This window comes from Apis cerana, linkage group LG4 (assembly GCF_029169275.1).
Source record: "Apis cerana isolate GH-2021 linkage group LG4, AcerK_1.0, whole genome shotgun sequence".
NCBI lineage: Eukaryota > Metazoa > Arthropoda > Insecta > Hymenoptera > Apidae > Apis > Apis cerana.
In genome coordinates this window covers 7,820,995-7,838,893 of record NC_083855.1, presented here as the reverse complement: position 1 = coordinate 7,838,893, position 17,899 = coordinate 7,820,995, and the positions used below count along the sequence as shown (strand labels likewise).

The window sequence follows — 17,899 nt, the reverse complement described above, 5'->3', positions numbered from 1 at the left end:
AATATCCTTGGCCTTTAAGACCACATAGCGTAAACGGAGAATTCGAATGGAATCAAAAAGCATCGAGCTGATTCGGCGCGCATGATCGTATACGCGGCACTGGCCGGCGAATACAACCGAGAGAAGCCGGCGCGATGCAGCACCGAGTTGCTTTCGCAGTGCTTGCTTCGGTTAGGTTCGGTCAGCTCGTCGGCTAATGCCGACTGGCCTCGACAATTAGCTGGCGCCAGCAATGACACGCAGCGGCGCCGGGTTGTTCTTCCCTCTCCCCGTCCGCTATCGCTCTCTACCCCCTCTCTATTGCATCTTCTCCCGCCAACTTCTCCCGCCTCTCTCCTCGCTAATACCCTTTCCACCCAACTGCTCCATTCCCTTACCCCGCCACCTTTCGAAACCACACATGTTCCACGGCGCCCCGTCCTCAGACCGCTTTTCCTCCTCGTTCTTCGCATATCGTTCGACTTGATCTTTCTTTTTCCTCCCTTCTTCTCTTTCATTCTATCTTTCTTCTCTTCTTTCCCTCTGCCGCGTCTTTTTCTTCTCTTTCTTCTATTTCTCTTCGACCTCCCTCTCTCTATGTTTGCTCTCTTTTCTTCTTTCTTGGCAGGCCGCGACTCGCCCAATATACGCTTTATTTTTAGGTTCATTTCCTTCTGACCATAACTTCGATTGTACGGCTATTGATAAATGCCGGTCGCCGGTATATGTATTTTTATTATCCATCATCAACTCCTTAAAACAGGTCTAACAGATAGTATCATTGGCTCTTTCTTCTCGTTTCTTTTCCATCTGATTTCGCTTTCTTTTTATTTCTTTTATTTCGTATGACTCAAATCCCTTGCTATCGTCACCATTCTACTCGATCCCTTTCGACGCATTTATTCGCTCATTTCACAAGTGATATTCTCCTCGCGTTATTTCTCATTCTCTTTTCCCAAATGCGCGTCAGCCTTCTCTGCATATACATACGCAAACATATACGAGAGAACGCTGGCGCAAGCGATCCACCGCTATTATTAGACGTAGAAACCTCACCGTGGAATCCGAAGGATTTCGTTATTTTCCTATATAGAGATTTTCATTTCGCCGAATTTCTGTCGCGATTCATGGCGATATGCTACGTATATTATCCGCAGCCTCGTCGGTTCTATAAGTTATTAATAGGAAACTGAACCGGTGCGTCGTGTGCCACTATGTTTACCTTGCACGCGCACATTTTCCGGCGCTCCTGATTATCGATAGATCTTGCACAGCGCGGCGAACTGTGACGAATCGGCGTCGTCATCGCGAAATCGAGAACAGTGCCAGTTTCTCGGTTTCCTATATTAATATTGCTGCAATACCGCTAGGAGATATTAGTTTACGAGTTTCTTGTAGACATTCTAATATAAGGAGGCGGTCCCATAAAAACGATTAGAGTAATGTTCCCATAATCATTTGTCCAATATACGTATACAATTTATCGTCGTGGCCGTTGTATCCATATCTTTTCTATTGCTTCATGCCTAAATGTCATGACAATCTTTTTTTTCCCCCTCTTATCGTTAGCTACGTTGATTTTATTGAGATAAGCTACAAATAGATTTTTTATTTAATAAATTCACGATCGAGATCGTGTTGTGAATTACGAGTTTTGTACCATTTCGAGATGTTTTTCTTCCACTGTCGTGCGTATGGTTGGTGATATTTGCGCGTCAGAACGATATTTAGAGCACATTAAATATACTGGCGCCGTATTATAAATAAGATTAGAAGTACATGATTTTAATATAAATAGAACCTCTCTTGAATATATATACTATATATTTTCGGGAGGAAATATGCCGACCGATATTCGATGCTAGGTATACTAACGACACTTTAGAAATGCAGCAATAAATTTTCATAATTTATAGATGTATTTTGTATTAAACGTTCGTTTTCCAAGTTCCCATTCAATGTTTCTGAAAGCGTAATAAAATTAAGCAATAATAGTAATTGAACTCGAATAATAACAAAAGTTTTCATTAATTTTTTTATTCGTATTAACTAATTTTTATCTCTTTAATTATTATATATATTCAATATATATATTTCACTATAAAATATAGAAGATAGAGTATAAAATATAAAAAATAAAAATAAATTTATTTTAAACAAGAATTCTACGATATTAAATATTTTAAAAAAATCAAAGCTACATATTTTCGTAATTTAAATAATTTATCAAGATTTCGATGAAATCATTTTAATAAATCATAATAATGTAAACTATCGTCATTCACATGCATATTCATGATATTATAAAAAAATGGTCATAAACTATATTACATTTTCATAATTAATTCGTATTTACTCGTATTAATATACTTTATTTTATTAAATTAATTTCACATCCAATATTCAATCTTCCACAGACGCAATTTGATTATGTTAATTTTCAATTAATAAATACTCATCTCTGATGATTTAATAATAAAAACATTCAAGAATCAAATAAAATGATCAAATTGCTTAATTACTTTTCATTCATTCATTTTATTTATTCATCGTTTTAAATTTTCAATCAGGATTAGTCAATCATCTAATTTTTCTCAAAAGTCAGGCAACAACCGACTTAAATACTCGTTGGAGTTACGTAAAGACGCGTTTTGCTGGCGCCTTATATTTACTCCCTCTCTTTCCTCCTAACACCGACTTTGTATCGATAGAACGCGACTGTTTTTTTTTTTTTTTTTTATAATTGAATTCGCGTCGCCAATGAGCAGACAGACGGTGCCGCAAGACGACGAAATTAATAAATTTTACGATTATGCAAGGTGTCAGCTAATGACACGAGTCTATATACTAGATGATTTTGTTATTTCTGTGTGCAATTGTAACCTATTTCACGAGAATACAAGTGTTTGAAGAAAATATGTTAAATTTCTGAACGATTTATGATAATTTTACCTTATATATGATGATTTATGATAATTTTGAATAATTTCATTAAGCTGATTAATGAAAAATTCTAAATATAAAAAATAATATTCAAAAAAAATGAAAATTCAATATTTAATGAAAAGAATTATTTAAAATCAATATTTAAAATAATATTTATTTTATTTATTATATAATTATATTATAAATAAAAAATTTTTTAACACAAATCTATTTCCTATATATCCGTATACTAGAAAAAATGTAAAAAGTAAAGAAAATAAAGAAACTGAGATTAAATTCCAATGTTAGTAGGCGATGAATGGGCATTTTCCCAAAATAGAGAATCATAAATCTTGAAAAGAAAGTAGATGAAACGGAATTGATAAATCTAGGCAGATTTCGATTGAAAAGATAATCGTACCTGCTATGAGTTTACATTGGAACACCATTCAAAACCTGTAAAAAATGTCGTCCAGCAGATGGGTCTAACAGGTACTGCCTACCTGCTAGACAACCATTTTATTTCAAAAGAAAAATCTGGCTGGTACTCTTCAATCCTAATATGACAACTCAATCGTTCATATTTTTTTTCAAACATTTTGGACTATACGAAAAATGAAATAAAATATTTGATATATATGATATAACAATATTAAATATTTGATAATCATCAATTGATCATTATTATAGAACATATCATTATCCATCCCTAAAAAACAATATTATCTACTACTTATCTCTAATTTTAAATTATTATTAAGATTATCACTAATGATTATTAAAAGATATTATTTTAGAATAATATTTTAAACATAGAAAAAACTATTTTCAAATAGAATAACAGATTATGAGAAATATTTAATTGAACATTCTAGTAATAAAAAATCGAATCGAAATTATTAATACCTATTAAAACTATCGCTTTATTCGAAATACGGATACACGTTAAACCATCCGACCGCCTCGTCTTTGGGACGTGCGAAACCTCCAGCGTCGTTTCGGAGACGTGCGAATAATTTAAGCACGTGAAAGGCCGACATTGTAACGACAACGTGCCGCGAACCAAATGCTAATCGTCACCTGTACGAGGCTCGTTAACGAGCCCGCAGCCTCGGGTCAATGTGAAACCGGTAATTTATTACCGATAGCGAGGAGGATTAGTCGATGTCCAGCTGGTGTTGGGTTCCTAGGTAAATGAGAGTACACGCGTTCGTGGACTGAATAAAAAATATCACCGGTGAATTGCGTTTGAATGCGCGGGCTACCCAGAGCCTCTTTGCGAGCCTGAACCCTGAGTGTACGACAAAAGAAACAAGAGCGGAATAGTGAATGGTATCGATACGTGTAAATGTTCTTGATTGCCCTCACGGTAGCAGTCGCGAGCAACAGTTGAAGTAATAAATTTTGATGAAAGCGGACGGTTTTGCTTCGCCATGGGAATCGGCAATGAAGCACGGCTTTGTGCCACTGTTGTCAGAACGGCGTGAACTGTACAGGAATGAGCGTGAAATATCGCTCGACGTATTTATGTCGTCTCGAACAAGTGGTGGTGTACGCGTTTCTGGACGATTCCAAACGGAATCGAGTGCAAGACGTGAAACTATCATCGCGCGTTTAACCCGTATTTTTAATGGAGATCGTCATTGTTATCCAAGGCTGTTCTTTGAATACTAAAATTTATTCTTTGCTAAGATTTTTTTTGAAATATTTCAATACATCTCTTTAAGCAAAAACAAAGTATTTTATGGACACAAATAACTGAAAATGTGATATATATATGTACCATAAAAAAAAATAAATATTCCATATCTCAAATTTCTTTCTATGTAAAAGTAGAATGGTTTCTATAAAAATATGCCTTAATATATTTATATACGTTTCGTAAAATTTTTACCTCTATCGACTATTGTGGACCATCGATACCCCACGTGTGCATTGAACTATCGGTATTTAATCAACTTTGTCACGATCGTGTCCAGATGTCCGTGCATGGAATCGCTACTCTATTCGTCCAACAATTTTATTCAATACGTCTCGGTGACAATTTACGATATAATTGTGGATTGGCTGCCGGAGACAATAACGCGCCATTGTTTGTTAGGTTTGCTAATTTATTGGAATTCTATATTTACGATGTCTTCACGGTATAATACGTATATACACGCAGATGACTTCATAAATTTGTTATTTCTGGAATTTATGGTGGTGACAGCTGATTTTCCGAGACATCTTAACGACGCTTAAAATCATTCTCAGTTATGGGTGCCGATGTTTAAACGTGGTCTCCCGATGTATTTGTCAATTGTGACAAATAGCGTGTTGTTCCGCCATTTTATTAGAATGTAAATGTCAAATATGAGAATTTGTTGTAATTAATTGCGTTTTTAATTTTTAAGAGAAAAAAAATTATTCGAATCGAGTTAAGATTAATAATCTATTTTTGATCTTTAAATTTCGAAAGAAATATTTGTAACACGATTAATCAATTTATTAATACAATTAATTGAGAAATTAATTTGAGAAGTGTCTTGACAAAAATTAAAAATTAACGAAAATTTATAAAATAATTCGTAAATGAATTGCTATTCAATTGCTATTTAATACGAACTCAATTACGTTTCTGCATTAGAAAATTACAATTTCTCTAATAAAAAAATTTCATTTCGCGTTCAAACATTGGATTTATATACGATATAATATGAATTGAAAGTATACGAAAGGTTAAGATCGATGTAATTATTATAAAAATAATGGCGCGAGCACGATGATAATTTATACATGAATCAAAATAAATAAAATCTATTAGCATTATTTCATTTCTATAATTAAATTATTATGCTTATAAAGCATAATAATTCTCAAACTTATCAGAAGGTCATCTCTATTTTTATTCATTATTTACTCATAAAAATCAATAACAATATATAGTATATACATAAAATAGCACATCTGTGTTAATTTTAAATAATCACACGTTAAAAAAAACATTTTAAAAAAATGAAAAAGAAATAAAAGAAAAATTACTTACCGGGTTTGCAGAGCCGACTCCAATGGTAAGGGTTGCAGCATATGTATACAGGATCTTTAGCGGAATGACAGACAGGAAGTCTCTTGAGCTCCGACGAATGAGCGAGATCCGGCCACCGCCAGATCTGGCAGCAGAGCAGGTGAGGATCAATTGGCATATTGTCGAGCGAGCCACGAACAGGTACTCTGCATCGATCTGGTCTTATTGGCGACGCGCACGAATCCTCTGATTCAGAGTTTTGATCGTCGTCCTTCTCCAAGGACGAGGAACGATGATGTCTTCGATGATGTCGATGATGATAGTGATGATGATGCGTTGGATGATGATAATAGTAATGACAATGGTGGTAACGATGATGACGATAACATTGTTGTTGTTGTTGTTGTTGCGATTGTTGCTCGGTATCGTAGCTGTCCTCGGTATGCTGGCGTGGCACGAGGATGCACGAGCCGAGATCGGCACCACAACTTTCGACGGCGGTAAGTAACATCTCTAGTTGATTTTCCTTGAGCGATTTGAGGAGCTCCTTGCACCTCAACAAACGAACGGGATCCTCGTCATCATCCTGGCTCTGATCACCGCCGCAACAACCTTGATGTAGTCTACTCGACGAGATACGGCTACCTCCTCCTCCTCCTCCCCCTCCTCCTCCTCCACCGCCTCCCCCTCTTCCGCCGCCGACTGCACCTCCTGACGACGCTCCACGCGCTCCTCTGGTTGTTTGGCCCGTCGTTGCCGTCACGTTGCTCGTCGTGTCGTTGTCGGTGCCACTCGTGTTGTTTGCGCGATGAATACGTGACGAATCCTCTTGAGCTTCACACTCGGTTTCATGCTCTCCACGGACCTTGGCCTTTAGGAGACGTCTAGTGAGCGCCGTCCGTTTGCTCCAGAACATGAACATGAAACAGGATTTGCGGTACGTGCATTTGGGGGCCAGTACTTTTCAACGTAGCCGCGCGGAAAATGTGAAATATTTGGAATCGGTGCCTGACGCGACACCGTCACACCACCGTGCACTGGACACGCCACTTTCCACCACCCCCTCCACCACCTCCACCGTCCCCTCTCGCTCTTCTTCCTCCACAAGTTTCCTCTATCCGCGCCTCGTTTCTCTCCCTTTCGCAGTGCTGAGTTTCCCCGTTGCCGCTCCTCTTTCGCCAACGTGACGACGACGACGAAAAAACGGAACACGAGAAGTATATACACCGGGCGGTTATACACTGTCAAGAAAAAAAAACAAACACCGCCGCCTTATGCCAACACACATACGACCGAAGGGAATCACAGACGAATGACGGTCCCCAGCTCGAGACTTCTGACGGGGCCAGAACACGCGCGTATATTTATTTATGCTCTCTACGTATCTCGTGCACTTTGGATCACGGTCCCGAAATAGTATGACAGTCCCCTTGTAGCAGAACGATGGCGTTCGTTTCGCACTAAAACTGGTTCAAATGCTCAGATCCGATACACGCGACACTCTAGTTTTTGTGAATGTCATTCGTTCTTCTTTTTCTTTCCAAAAAACGAAAATATTTCCAACTAAAGATGACGCGTGACAAGTGATGGGACGGATCAACGTATAATAATAATATTACCTGTACACTTCGTGACGATAATTTTTTCATACGTTGTAAACGAAGTTGAGACAAAATACTGTCTATTAATCTTGAACCTTCATTTACCTGTGTGCCACGATATCAGGATATAAAGCGCCACTTTATTTCCTTGAGATGACTGTTTTTGCTTTCGACCGAACGTTGAAACGTTATCTTATGTTCTTCACGTCTGAATAACAAAGTGACAGCACTGAAGAAAATGCGTTGGATAAGTTGGTGTCCAAAGGGAGCTGCTGTCGTGGGAAACAAAAAGTACTCGAGGATTTTTTCGAGAACGAAAAAACGTAGCGCATAATATATAAGTGAAAAGGCACGAGGATTGTCTACTTGTCTCGACAGTTCGCGAATGTCAGCTTTGGTTGTCCGTAGATGTGCACGGTGCAACGGTCGCCGGCGGGGTTACGGACGCGCACTATTAGTATCACGATACACTTCTTATCCGTTAGATGTAGCAGCACGAATCGGTCGCGCGCGCACACACGACACCGGTTCTTGACTTTCCTCAACGTTGTATATCGACAGGCGATGTGATGCCTTAACCTCACGACCCGGCACATAAGCACAAACACACACGCGCGCGCGTATATAATACGTACATTGGCACAATCGCCTTACGAAAAATTGTTTTGTATCGTTGCGAATCTTTCTTTTTTTCGCTTCCTTCGTTTAGGAGATGAGTCTGGAAACAATATACCACGGCGCTTGATCAATGTCCCTTGAATATCGGGCTGCTAAGCCCTGTAGAATACGATAGTGCCGTTTTCGTTCTTGATACTCCTTTGCCCGTGCCGTCGCCAATGCCGGCGCACCGGCACCACATAACAACAACAAGAATAACGACGACGACGACCACGACACTTTAACCTCAAATTCGAGATTGTCGCGTCGATCACTCCCCGTCATCCGTATACGCGTATCACCGAGTGACATTTTCCGCTTGCATCGTCTGTCTTTTTCTCCCTACTTCTTCACTGTTCTCACTATTCACCGTAACACTTGTCGCTCGTCACCCATCGCCGTCGCCGGCCTGCGGGCTTATTCGCGCGAGGCGACCGCGAGGACGCGCACTGTCACATTCTTGAAATCGCTGCTCGAAGAGCCAGCGAGAACGAGTGAGATACTAATGAGGAGGGATAACGCGTGAGTAAGACAGACAGATAGAAGAGAGAGCAAAATATACACCGAGAAAAAGAGAGTAGGGAGGACTAGCGCACGTAGATCGGATATATAACTCGCGGAGGGCGAGAGAGGTCGAACGAGAGTAGCGCTTCGGTTGCACGTTTAAAACTTCGATACGTACTCAGATAAAAAAAGTTAGGGTGTAGCAGGGAAAAGAATTGCATTCAGTTTCACTGCGACGTTACACTTGATTTTTAACTATTTTAAATTCTTCTACTGGTAATCGTTTCTTGTCTTCGCGCACAGATACTGACGTCGTCTCGGAGCAAACTGTTGCGAGGAATAACCACGATTACGGCCGTAACTACGACTCGACTCGGCTCCGCTCGACGACGCGACTGGTACGCACGAGGTCTCCGTCATGAGCGCACACACCGATTTCCACCGCCTCTTCCTCCACCTCCTCGTCGCCGCCGTCGCTCGTCTCGTCCCGTCCGTCTCGTCTCGGCGCGCCGATACACCGACCGCAGCATACTAAACACACAAGGGAGATTGTTAAACATGGCCGTCGCCGCCGCGCCATTATTTGTCGCGTTCGCCGCAAGAGGCGCCACTTGTACGTGTATTACAGATATACCGCAAATGTACTTTTGAAAATCATACTACGTATCTTCATTTTCTCTCTTTTCGTATATTTTGATAGATATTACACATATATTATCAATGGAATAGAAATATTCACATTACGTACAAATAATATTGAAAAAATTATTTAATATATTTACTACAAGAAATAAAATTACTTACGGGAATCTTCGAATTTAATGAATCGACGAATGAAATAAAAAATTCTATAAATATTATAATAGGCGAAAAAAAATTAAAAATATTTGTTTCAACTAATCAAAAGCTTCTTCTTTTTGCACGGAAAACGATTACGATATGAATAATCGTTATTCGATGAATTCATATCCAAACAGATGAATTTTCGGGAAACTTTGAGAATGATAATCAATCGATCATAAATCTCCTTCTAGCTCGCGATCCATGCAACTGGAACACGTTGTGAAGCAGGATAAGCGGCGGAAGGGAAAGGTGGTGATGACGGAGGGTGAGGGAAAGAAACGAACAAGGGCGGGGGGGAGGTTATCCCAGGCAAGAAGGGGGGCAAAACGCAAGGTGGACTCGTCTGAAGACGGGGGGCGTCAGCCGGTCGCGGTTACTCGAGCGGGCGAGCAGACTGACGCCAGCGCCTCTGCCTAGCGCCAGCGCCAGTCACCGACAAGTACTCCACCCTGAGGGTCAACATTCCACGATGAATTTCAGTCATGATATTTCTCGTAAAGGAGACATCCGTTTCAACGTGTCATCGTCATCGAATGATGAAAGAATATTAAAGAAGAACGGTTATCGGTCAGACAGAAAAGAATTCGCTTTATGGAGTCGCTTTCTAGATGACGCTCCTCGATCTGAATAATACCGATATATTTCTTTGGTATATACTCACGCGATTTTAGATTCAGTCCACAGGAACGAATACTTGCGAGTTCATCGGTGAATCTACAACAGAATTTTGAATTTATACTTAGTAATACTTCGTTTGTATTCTTTGGTTGAAATGAAAGTATGTAGGTTATGAAAACTGTTAATATCGAAGGTTAAAGTGAGTTAACCTTAACGTGATTTTTATTGTTAAAACTCTTTTATATAATTTATTGTTGTTATTAATCAATTTTTTTTTAATCATTAATATTAATAGTATCGATTATTTTGAAAATAACTCGATTAATAAAAATTCATAAAAGAATCAATTTTTATGATACTACAAGATATTTATAAATATGTATAAACTTTGTATATACTTTCTCGTATTAAATGTTTGATATTTCTTCCATCAATTTCTAATTACATTTTTATTAATTTTAATAACGATACTAATTATCATCCAATATCATTTATAAATTAAGGATAAGTTGTGTTCTAAAGAAGAATGAAAAATCAGTATTAAATTTCATTCATTCGAATTATTCGTCCATTCGTCATCGTTTTCTGGAAAGATAAGAAAATCTGAATCGACTGTCCCCCTGCAAGCTAACGGAGGCGCCATTAATTTATTTCACGGAGCCCATATTGAAAATGACTTCGGAGGATAAATCAGCGTCTTGACGCATTAAAGCTCGCTCTTTTTTTGCCGCCGTCCGTTGTTCGTTTTCTTCAGCAACGTCTAGACGCGTTATTTCACCGTTGGAACCCGCTCCGAAATGATATAGAATTTAGGAAGTTATTTAGTTATGTATGTCTGGCGTCCTGAGCTGGCTAGTAATCAGGCGCCTGGCCTCCGCAAACTGTCCCTCGCTCTTTCCTCTTCTCCCTCTTTTCCTTTCTCTTTCTTTCTTTCGTCTGCCGCCACTCACCATCCCCCCTCCCCTTCTTTTTCTTCTTTCCTCTTGTTCTGATTTTGTCTCGCTTTATCGTGTGTTCATTCGGTAAAGCCTGGTAAATTCTCCAGGGCCGTCCACGTTCTCGGTGCCTCGGTGTCTTGGTCCAATTAAAGTGTTGATCAAGGTGCCCTTCGCTCAACTTCCATATCACACAAACGAGTGTATATTTCTAACTTGTATCCCTTAAGATTATATCGTGGAGGATAAAAGCCGTTTTGTACGTACGAACGATGAACCAATTATCCAATGGCATTGAAAAATTTTGCTTTCATCTTCTTATGATTTGTCTCGTATTCTTTACATCCCATATTATTTTAATTGTCTCGATCATAAATATTTTTTTCTATGAGCTAAAATGAAAATTTGCTTAAAAGAAATCAAAAAATGTGGGTATGCCGTCTCAAAAATTTCTCTACGTTCATCGCTAATAATTATTAAAATTGCTTACCTAATTATCTTTTAAAACCAATATTACAAGCTATTCAACCTTCATTTCTTATCCTATCATTAAATACTTTCCTCCTTCATTACATTTGCATTATCAGTCATTCGCTCGATATACAGTACACGCAATGATTTTTTACGTAAAATTGGCGATTAAATAATAAAATAATTAAATTAATCCACGCTATACGAATCAAAAATAGATAAATCGAAAAAAATTAATTTGAATACCAAATATTCATTTATTCTGAAAAGAACTCTAGCGAGAGTGAATCGTAGAAGATCATCACGTATAAAAACATCCTAACCAAATCAATGAATAAAACTCGAACAGGATTTCATTAATTAAATCGTGTTCGGTATTCGTGTGTGACAAAATTGGATGCGCTTTATTATATTATTAACATTCCTAACCGAACGATACACAGCATCGAGGATCCAGAAGAAACATCGTTTTCAGGTAGTTAATGTTTATTATACAACCATGTAATAACATCTTAGCCAAAAAGATAAAAATCGGACACGATCACGGTTCATCGTTAACTTAAATCGCGCTTGTCCAACTTCGTGTGTGACAAAATTGGATATCGCTTCACGATATATTATTAACATTCCTAAGCAAATAAAATACAGCTTCCTTCGAGAATCGCGAAGGAAAATCGCGAAACAAGTACTCTTAATAAAATCGATTATACGATCATGTGAATCCCGGTCCGAAAAAAAAATAAAAATCGAATTCGTGCGCGACGACACTGGGCTTCGTTTCACGATATTATTATAACATTCCTAAACAAACAAAATGCAGGATCCCCTCCTCCCCCCGACTTCCCCTTCGACTTCAGATTATACGTTCGCCTCCACCCCAGAGAGTCAAGGTAGAAAATTATAAGCCGCCGCAGATAGCCATTTCGTAACGGCACCAGCGTAGGAGCGGAACAGGTCGAGCGCACTTTTGCTTCGTTCTATTTCCAAACACGAGAATTATTCACGTTCCCTGTACCGGCCAGTATGGAGTATGGCGCCATTCCTGACGTATCACGGCTGATGCCACTCGCCTGAACGGACTGCGGTAATGCACGCGAAACGGCCGCGAGAATGAACCGGACGACGACCGGTCTGACATAAACATTGGCGCCTCGTGGAACAATACAGAAAGGAACGTCACGCGTGAGAAAACGGAATACGGAGATCTGGTGATCTCACCTGGGATATTTACGAGTCTCGAGTTTCTTTATTTTCCACTTTTGCACTTGTTGAATGTATCAAACGATAGCGTAGAGGAAAAGAGAGATACTTTTTAATTTTTTTCATGATCACATGTAAGCGTGTGAGTACAATTTTATAAAAGTATCCAGTACATTTGTCCATCACTTAGGTGTGCGATTTAATATAATTAGTAAGAGGATTGCAGGATACAGAAATTGCAAATTCGAAGATTAGTCTATTTTTTTTTCAAGAATGAATTATCAATATCGTCCGGGCGTAGATGAACAGATTCGCATGACAATGTGTGGGCAAAACGAAAAGGAAGAATTAACGCGACAGAGGCCGCCTTGACAGGCGCATGCAAGCGAGGCGGAACACGCGTGCAAATATTTCTCATTGGATTTGTCCGAGCATGCCGTACAAAGTAAGGACATGATACTTTTCTTTGGATGACACGATCCAACCCCCCGACGGCGCCGCTGTCAACGCTCCAAATTCCTACTACGAGAACGATCGCCTTCGTTCTTCGAACCGGCTACTCATGATTCCACTGTAATTCATCTTCCGCGAACCGTAGAGTTTCAAGCTATTCTCGGTCCCCGGTTGCTGATTTTCGTGATTTTCGTTCTACCCTCCCCCGATCAACCGGGACGAACGCTTTGAAAACGAGTGTCAAAATGACCGATCGTCAAAATTTCTCCCCATTTTCTCGCTGACTCGAATAACTCGAACCGGTCACAGGTCCGTTTGAAACAGGTTGAAACCGTTTATAACGGTACATAACTGGAAAGTGTACGCGTGTATCTATTTCGTCTCGTATTATTCTATCGTTAGTTATCCGAACACCTATTAATATCCGAGGCTAATTTAATTACATGCTATTTTAATGATTTTATCTCACAGCACGAAGTTCTGATCGATCCATCATTTTTTTTTCTTTCCTTCTTTTCGATATTTCGTATGGATTATCAAAAATATTATCAAATAATGCGATCGTGATCGTATATAGGAAATTCTAGATCGATCGTAGAATAATTAACAGAGCTTCTGCGCCTCTTCCGCAGGATGAGATATCTAATCACGTGTCATCGTGGCTCGTTCGCAGGCGTTTATGGAAATTCGAAAGCATTAACGACATCCGTTCGCGAATGGAAAAAGCTGGTTGTCCGCCGTGGGAGACATGCTCGCCGGACCGTGCGTAATCGTCTACATCACTGGCGCCTATCCCTACTCGATTCTTTGTCGTAAAACAAGGTGCGACATTTATTTTTCCGGTTGGCGCTGTTTTTTAGAAAAAACCTCTATCCTTGTATGCACTACTAATAATACGACCACAACATTAACAACTTCCCTATCGGGAATATAGTCCAACAGAATTAAAACCGACTCGAAAGTTTCGAGCGCCTCGTGAATATACACTTGGAAAGAAAGAAATACTTTTAACTTAGTCTTACGCGGATGACTCAGCTTCGAAAGTACTGTGTAAGTAACTTTAACCAAGTCGAGAATAGTTAAACGATCGACCAAATTCGGCCAAATCGTTTCGAAAAAGAAAGGCTATTACACGCTTAATCACAAATAATAACTAAATTTCCCGTAAAAGCGAAACTTTTACGTGATAATTTACGATTCGAAACGCGTGTGAGAAACTGACCCCATCCCCGATAATCGAGGCGCCAGAGGTTTGCAAAGCTTCATAGAACCGGACGGTGAATAATTCGTACACCTGAAACCCGAGTCCGAGGTCCGGGATATGGGCAGGTTTCGCGCGAAATAAAAGCATCTATTTCGTTTCTATTTCGGTGATCGCTCGACCGAGCCGCGGTGAGCCTCGTCACGCTCACTCGTCGCTTCGTGGCCCATTATTTCGACCAACCTCCCGTTTCTCCCCCATTTTGTGAAGATTCGAGGAATCACGAATCCGGCCAACTCGACCTTACATCCGCCGCCTTTTTTCTTCTTTTTTTTTTTCAACGTATACCGGATGCGAGACCATCTTCCGGTTACACGTTGAAACCGGAGCGAGCCGGAAGATCCCACTTTGCTCGGTACACGAAAATCGGCGATGCGACCGCGATAGACGAGATAGCGATACACGTCGAACACCTGCGTACGTGCACTCGGTCGGACGAGCGCGTTGCGACGGCCCTGTGTAAAAGCACAACGACGAGGACGACGTGGTCCGATGGGTGGGAGAGGTATGATGGGACAGGTGCGGCTCGTAACTTCCTGGATAATATCGGCCGGTCCGGACGCGCGACCGGCGCTAACGCTGACGCTTACGTTAGCGGTGGCGCCACTCGGATCCACGCCATAGGCGCCTGTCCGTCCCGTGCCTCTCCCCTCCCCCCCGCCCCGCTCGAGTGGTGCACCCTCGCCACTTTCCAGTTTCTCTCTTTCTCCCTCTCATTCCGCTTCGTCCATCATTTCTCTTTGCCATAACGCGTACGAATGCCCTCGGCTAGCGATGGGACCAACGCGCCAAACTCTGGCGAAATCGCGGTTACGCGCGATAGATTCCTCTTCCGCGGATGGAAATAGATAGCGGGATGGGGTTTGGGAAAAGTTGGAAAATGGATTTTCGGGTTTTATCGTTTGGAAGATAAAAAGTTTGGATTTCGAAGGATCTTCTCGATTGGATGAATTTAAAAACGAGGGGATTGAGCTTCGGTAAGGTTTGAAAGCGTACGAAGGATTCACTTTGTGGTGGAAATTAAAGAATTGAGAAAAGTGTTAGAGAAAAAAGAATAATTAGATTCTGGCGCATCAAGTTTTTTCCGGAAATACTTATTTTCACTTCGAAACTCATATTTGCCGCGCAAATTGTTCGAACGGTTCGAATATAGGATTGATCCCATCGCTATATTCCACTCTTCTTACGTGTCCTCGCCACTTCTCAAACAAGCATACGATGTTACTAGCAAAACCTGCACCATCTTTATTCATGCACGCTGGGTAGTTGACGGGAGGCGAGATGCCGTAGAGAGCACGTAGTAAGCATGTATGTATGGCCGAGGTGCATGCATACCAAATTGCAAAAATGCACCATCGACGGTGGGGAATTTAATATTTGAAAGGAGGACTCATCGGCTACGTTTGAAGTCGCGATGCCGTTGGAATTATTTAAATCTATGGTAAGCCGATTTTCAAAGAGATATCTCGCGAACTGTAACGCATCCTTCGTGTATGTATGCAATATTTGCATATTCCTTTATGTTAACGGTGCTTTGTTCAATGGAGACCTTTTGCAAAATGAAAGCTCGAGCGGAAAAGATCGTGTTACGAATCAGAGTTACAAACTCTGTGCACCTTTTACAAACGAGAAATTCAACTGAACTTTATTAACTTTATTAATTAGATTCGTCCGATGTTTTATATTGCGTGCAATTTAGCGTAGAATAATAAATTTTATCGATACGACGCTATAATTCATTATTAGTCTAATAAATATAAACATATAAACATAAAATACTATTTGTTTTATATAAAACAAATTGCTTTCTCTCAACGTCATTTATCAGAATTTGCCTTGTATACACAAGATGAGAGAAGCTCAATGCCAATGTTACCGTGACGATAATGTCGAAGGTTCTGATATGTATCTACATATCTACATTCATGTGTAGATCATGGCTATAAATAACGTAATATAAAAAAAAAGAAGAAATGATTGAATTTTAAATTTGAGTAAAGAAGAAGAATAAATAAAAATATGAATAGATTGGATTATAATTAATTTTTCGGAAAATTTATGCAGACTATTCTTTATTTTTCAAAAAAAAAAGAAATTAAATTAAATAAAAATTATATGCAGAAATTATATTAATTATATTATAAGAAAATGATTAAAATTTAAAGACACGATTGAAATATGTATATACATATATTTAATATAATTTTTGTATTTTATTTTAAAAAACAATATTTTCGACAGATATGAACACGTGGTTGCTATACGCACGATATTACTGAACTCTCGTTATTTCTTACCTGTTGCAACGATAACCTTCTGCTATTGGTTAACTGTTGCACATGCGCTGTGTCAAAATTTAAGTTAGAATTTATACGAGCAATTCCCGTAATCTAAAGTTCAATGCACCAAATGTAAAATATAATACAATTTAATATTAATTTATAAATGAAATATATATACATAATTCATTAATTTGATATATTATTTGATTTTTATTTTATTATTCTTTATATAAATAATACGATATTTAATATTATTTAATTCATTTTTCATATTTTTATTCTGAGATTTTTTAAATATAGAATAAATTTTCTTAAAATTAAAAATGAAATTTATATCTTTTGTAGATTTTTATACAATATCTTTCACATTTTAAATAATCTTTTAAAACAAAATTAATTTCTATTTTTATATATCAACAGATAAATTAACGAAAAGAAATCATGAAAGTAACATAAATTGAAGCCACCAGATAGCACTCGAATCGTTTTAGCAAATTCAAGCAATTATCAATCGCATGTAATAAGCATATTAACTAATCTTTCAATCAATTACCGAATAATATAAGTCTCCCATGAATCTTTGCAGAGAATCTCCGTAGCCGTAAAATTTTCCAAGTTTATTCAAAACAGGCCACGATAACAGACTGGCATGTATCGGCACTTCAAACTACGATACCGCGTTCTCGCGTAGCGCGGGAAATTCGAATGGCGCGTACCGCCGGAATTTATCAACATCCTGTAATATTTTTCTCGCAATTACAATTCGTGAGACGAAATTCGTTCAGAATGATGGATGATTCGAAGACAAGAAATTGGAATTAACAATCGAAGACCGACTGCGTCGATCGTCGAACGTCGACTGGCCGCAAGCCCGACGACCGCGCAATATGTAGCGTAGTATAGAGAGGACGACTGGAGCCTGTCTGCTCACCCCTGTGGCTGTCTGTTGCCTAAGGGCGGCCTCGTCCGGCGCGAATTCGCGGCGACACAGCAGTGGCGCGCCAGTAACGTGGCGACGCGGATCTTGACGCCATTCCGTGAACACGTATGCGTCCCTATACGTGTTTTACCCTCTCGATTCGTTTGTGTTCGTACGAGACCGTACTATTGGCGCATAGACGAGGGTGGCGGAGACGACGGAGAAAAAGAGAGATAGTTAGATA

The 17,899-nt window shown here is 39.3% G+C and overlaps 1 protein-coding gene and 1 long non-coding RNA gene across 2 annotated transcripts in view; one reads left to right on the top strand and one right to left on the bottom strand.

The window, feature by feature from the left end:
• LOC107995656 (mothers against decapentaplegic homolog 6) overlaps positions 1 to 17,592 on the bottom strand; it is a 76,552-nt gene extending 58,960 nt beyond the window's left edge. Inside the window, exons 1-3 of the mRNA XM_017053305.3 lie at positions 17,290 to 17,592; positions 10,178 to 10,230; positions 5,933 to 9,204 (exon numbers count right to left, since the gene is read on the bottom strand). Coding sequence (XP_016908794.2) covers positions 5,933 to 6,833 — 901 coding nt within the window. The 5' untranslated portion in view covers positions 6,834 to 9,204; positions 10,178 to 10,230; positions 17,290 to 17,592. The remainder of the gene's footprint in view (positions 1 to 5,932; positions 9,205 to 10,177; positions 10,231 to 17,289) is intronic.
• On the top strand, positions 8,977 to 10,568 carry LOC133666016 (uncharacterized). The gene is made up of 2 exons (XR_009829525.1): positions 8,977 to 9,286; positions 9,708 to 10,568. It is a non-coding gene; the product is annotated as an uncharacterized LOC133666016 (long non-coding RNA).
• Positions 17,593 to 17,899: the final 307 nt, after the last annotated feature.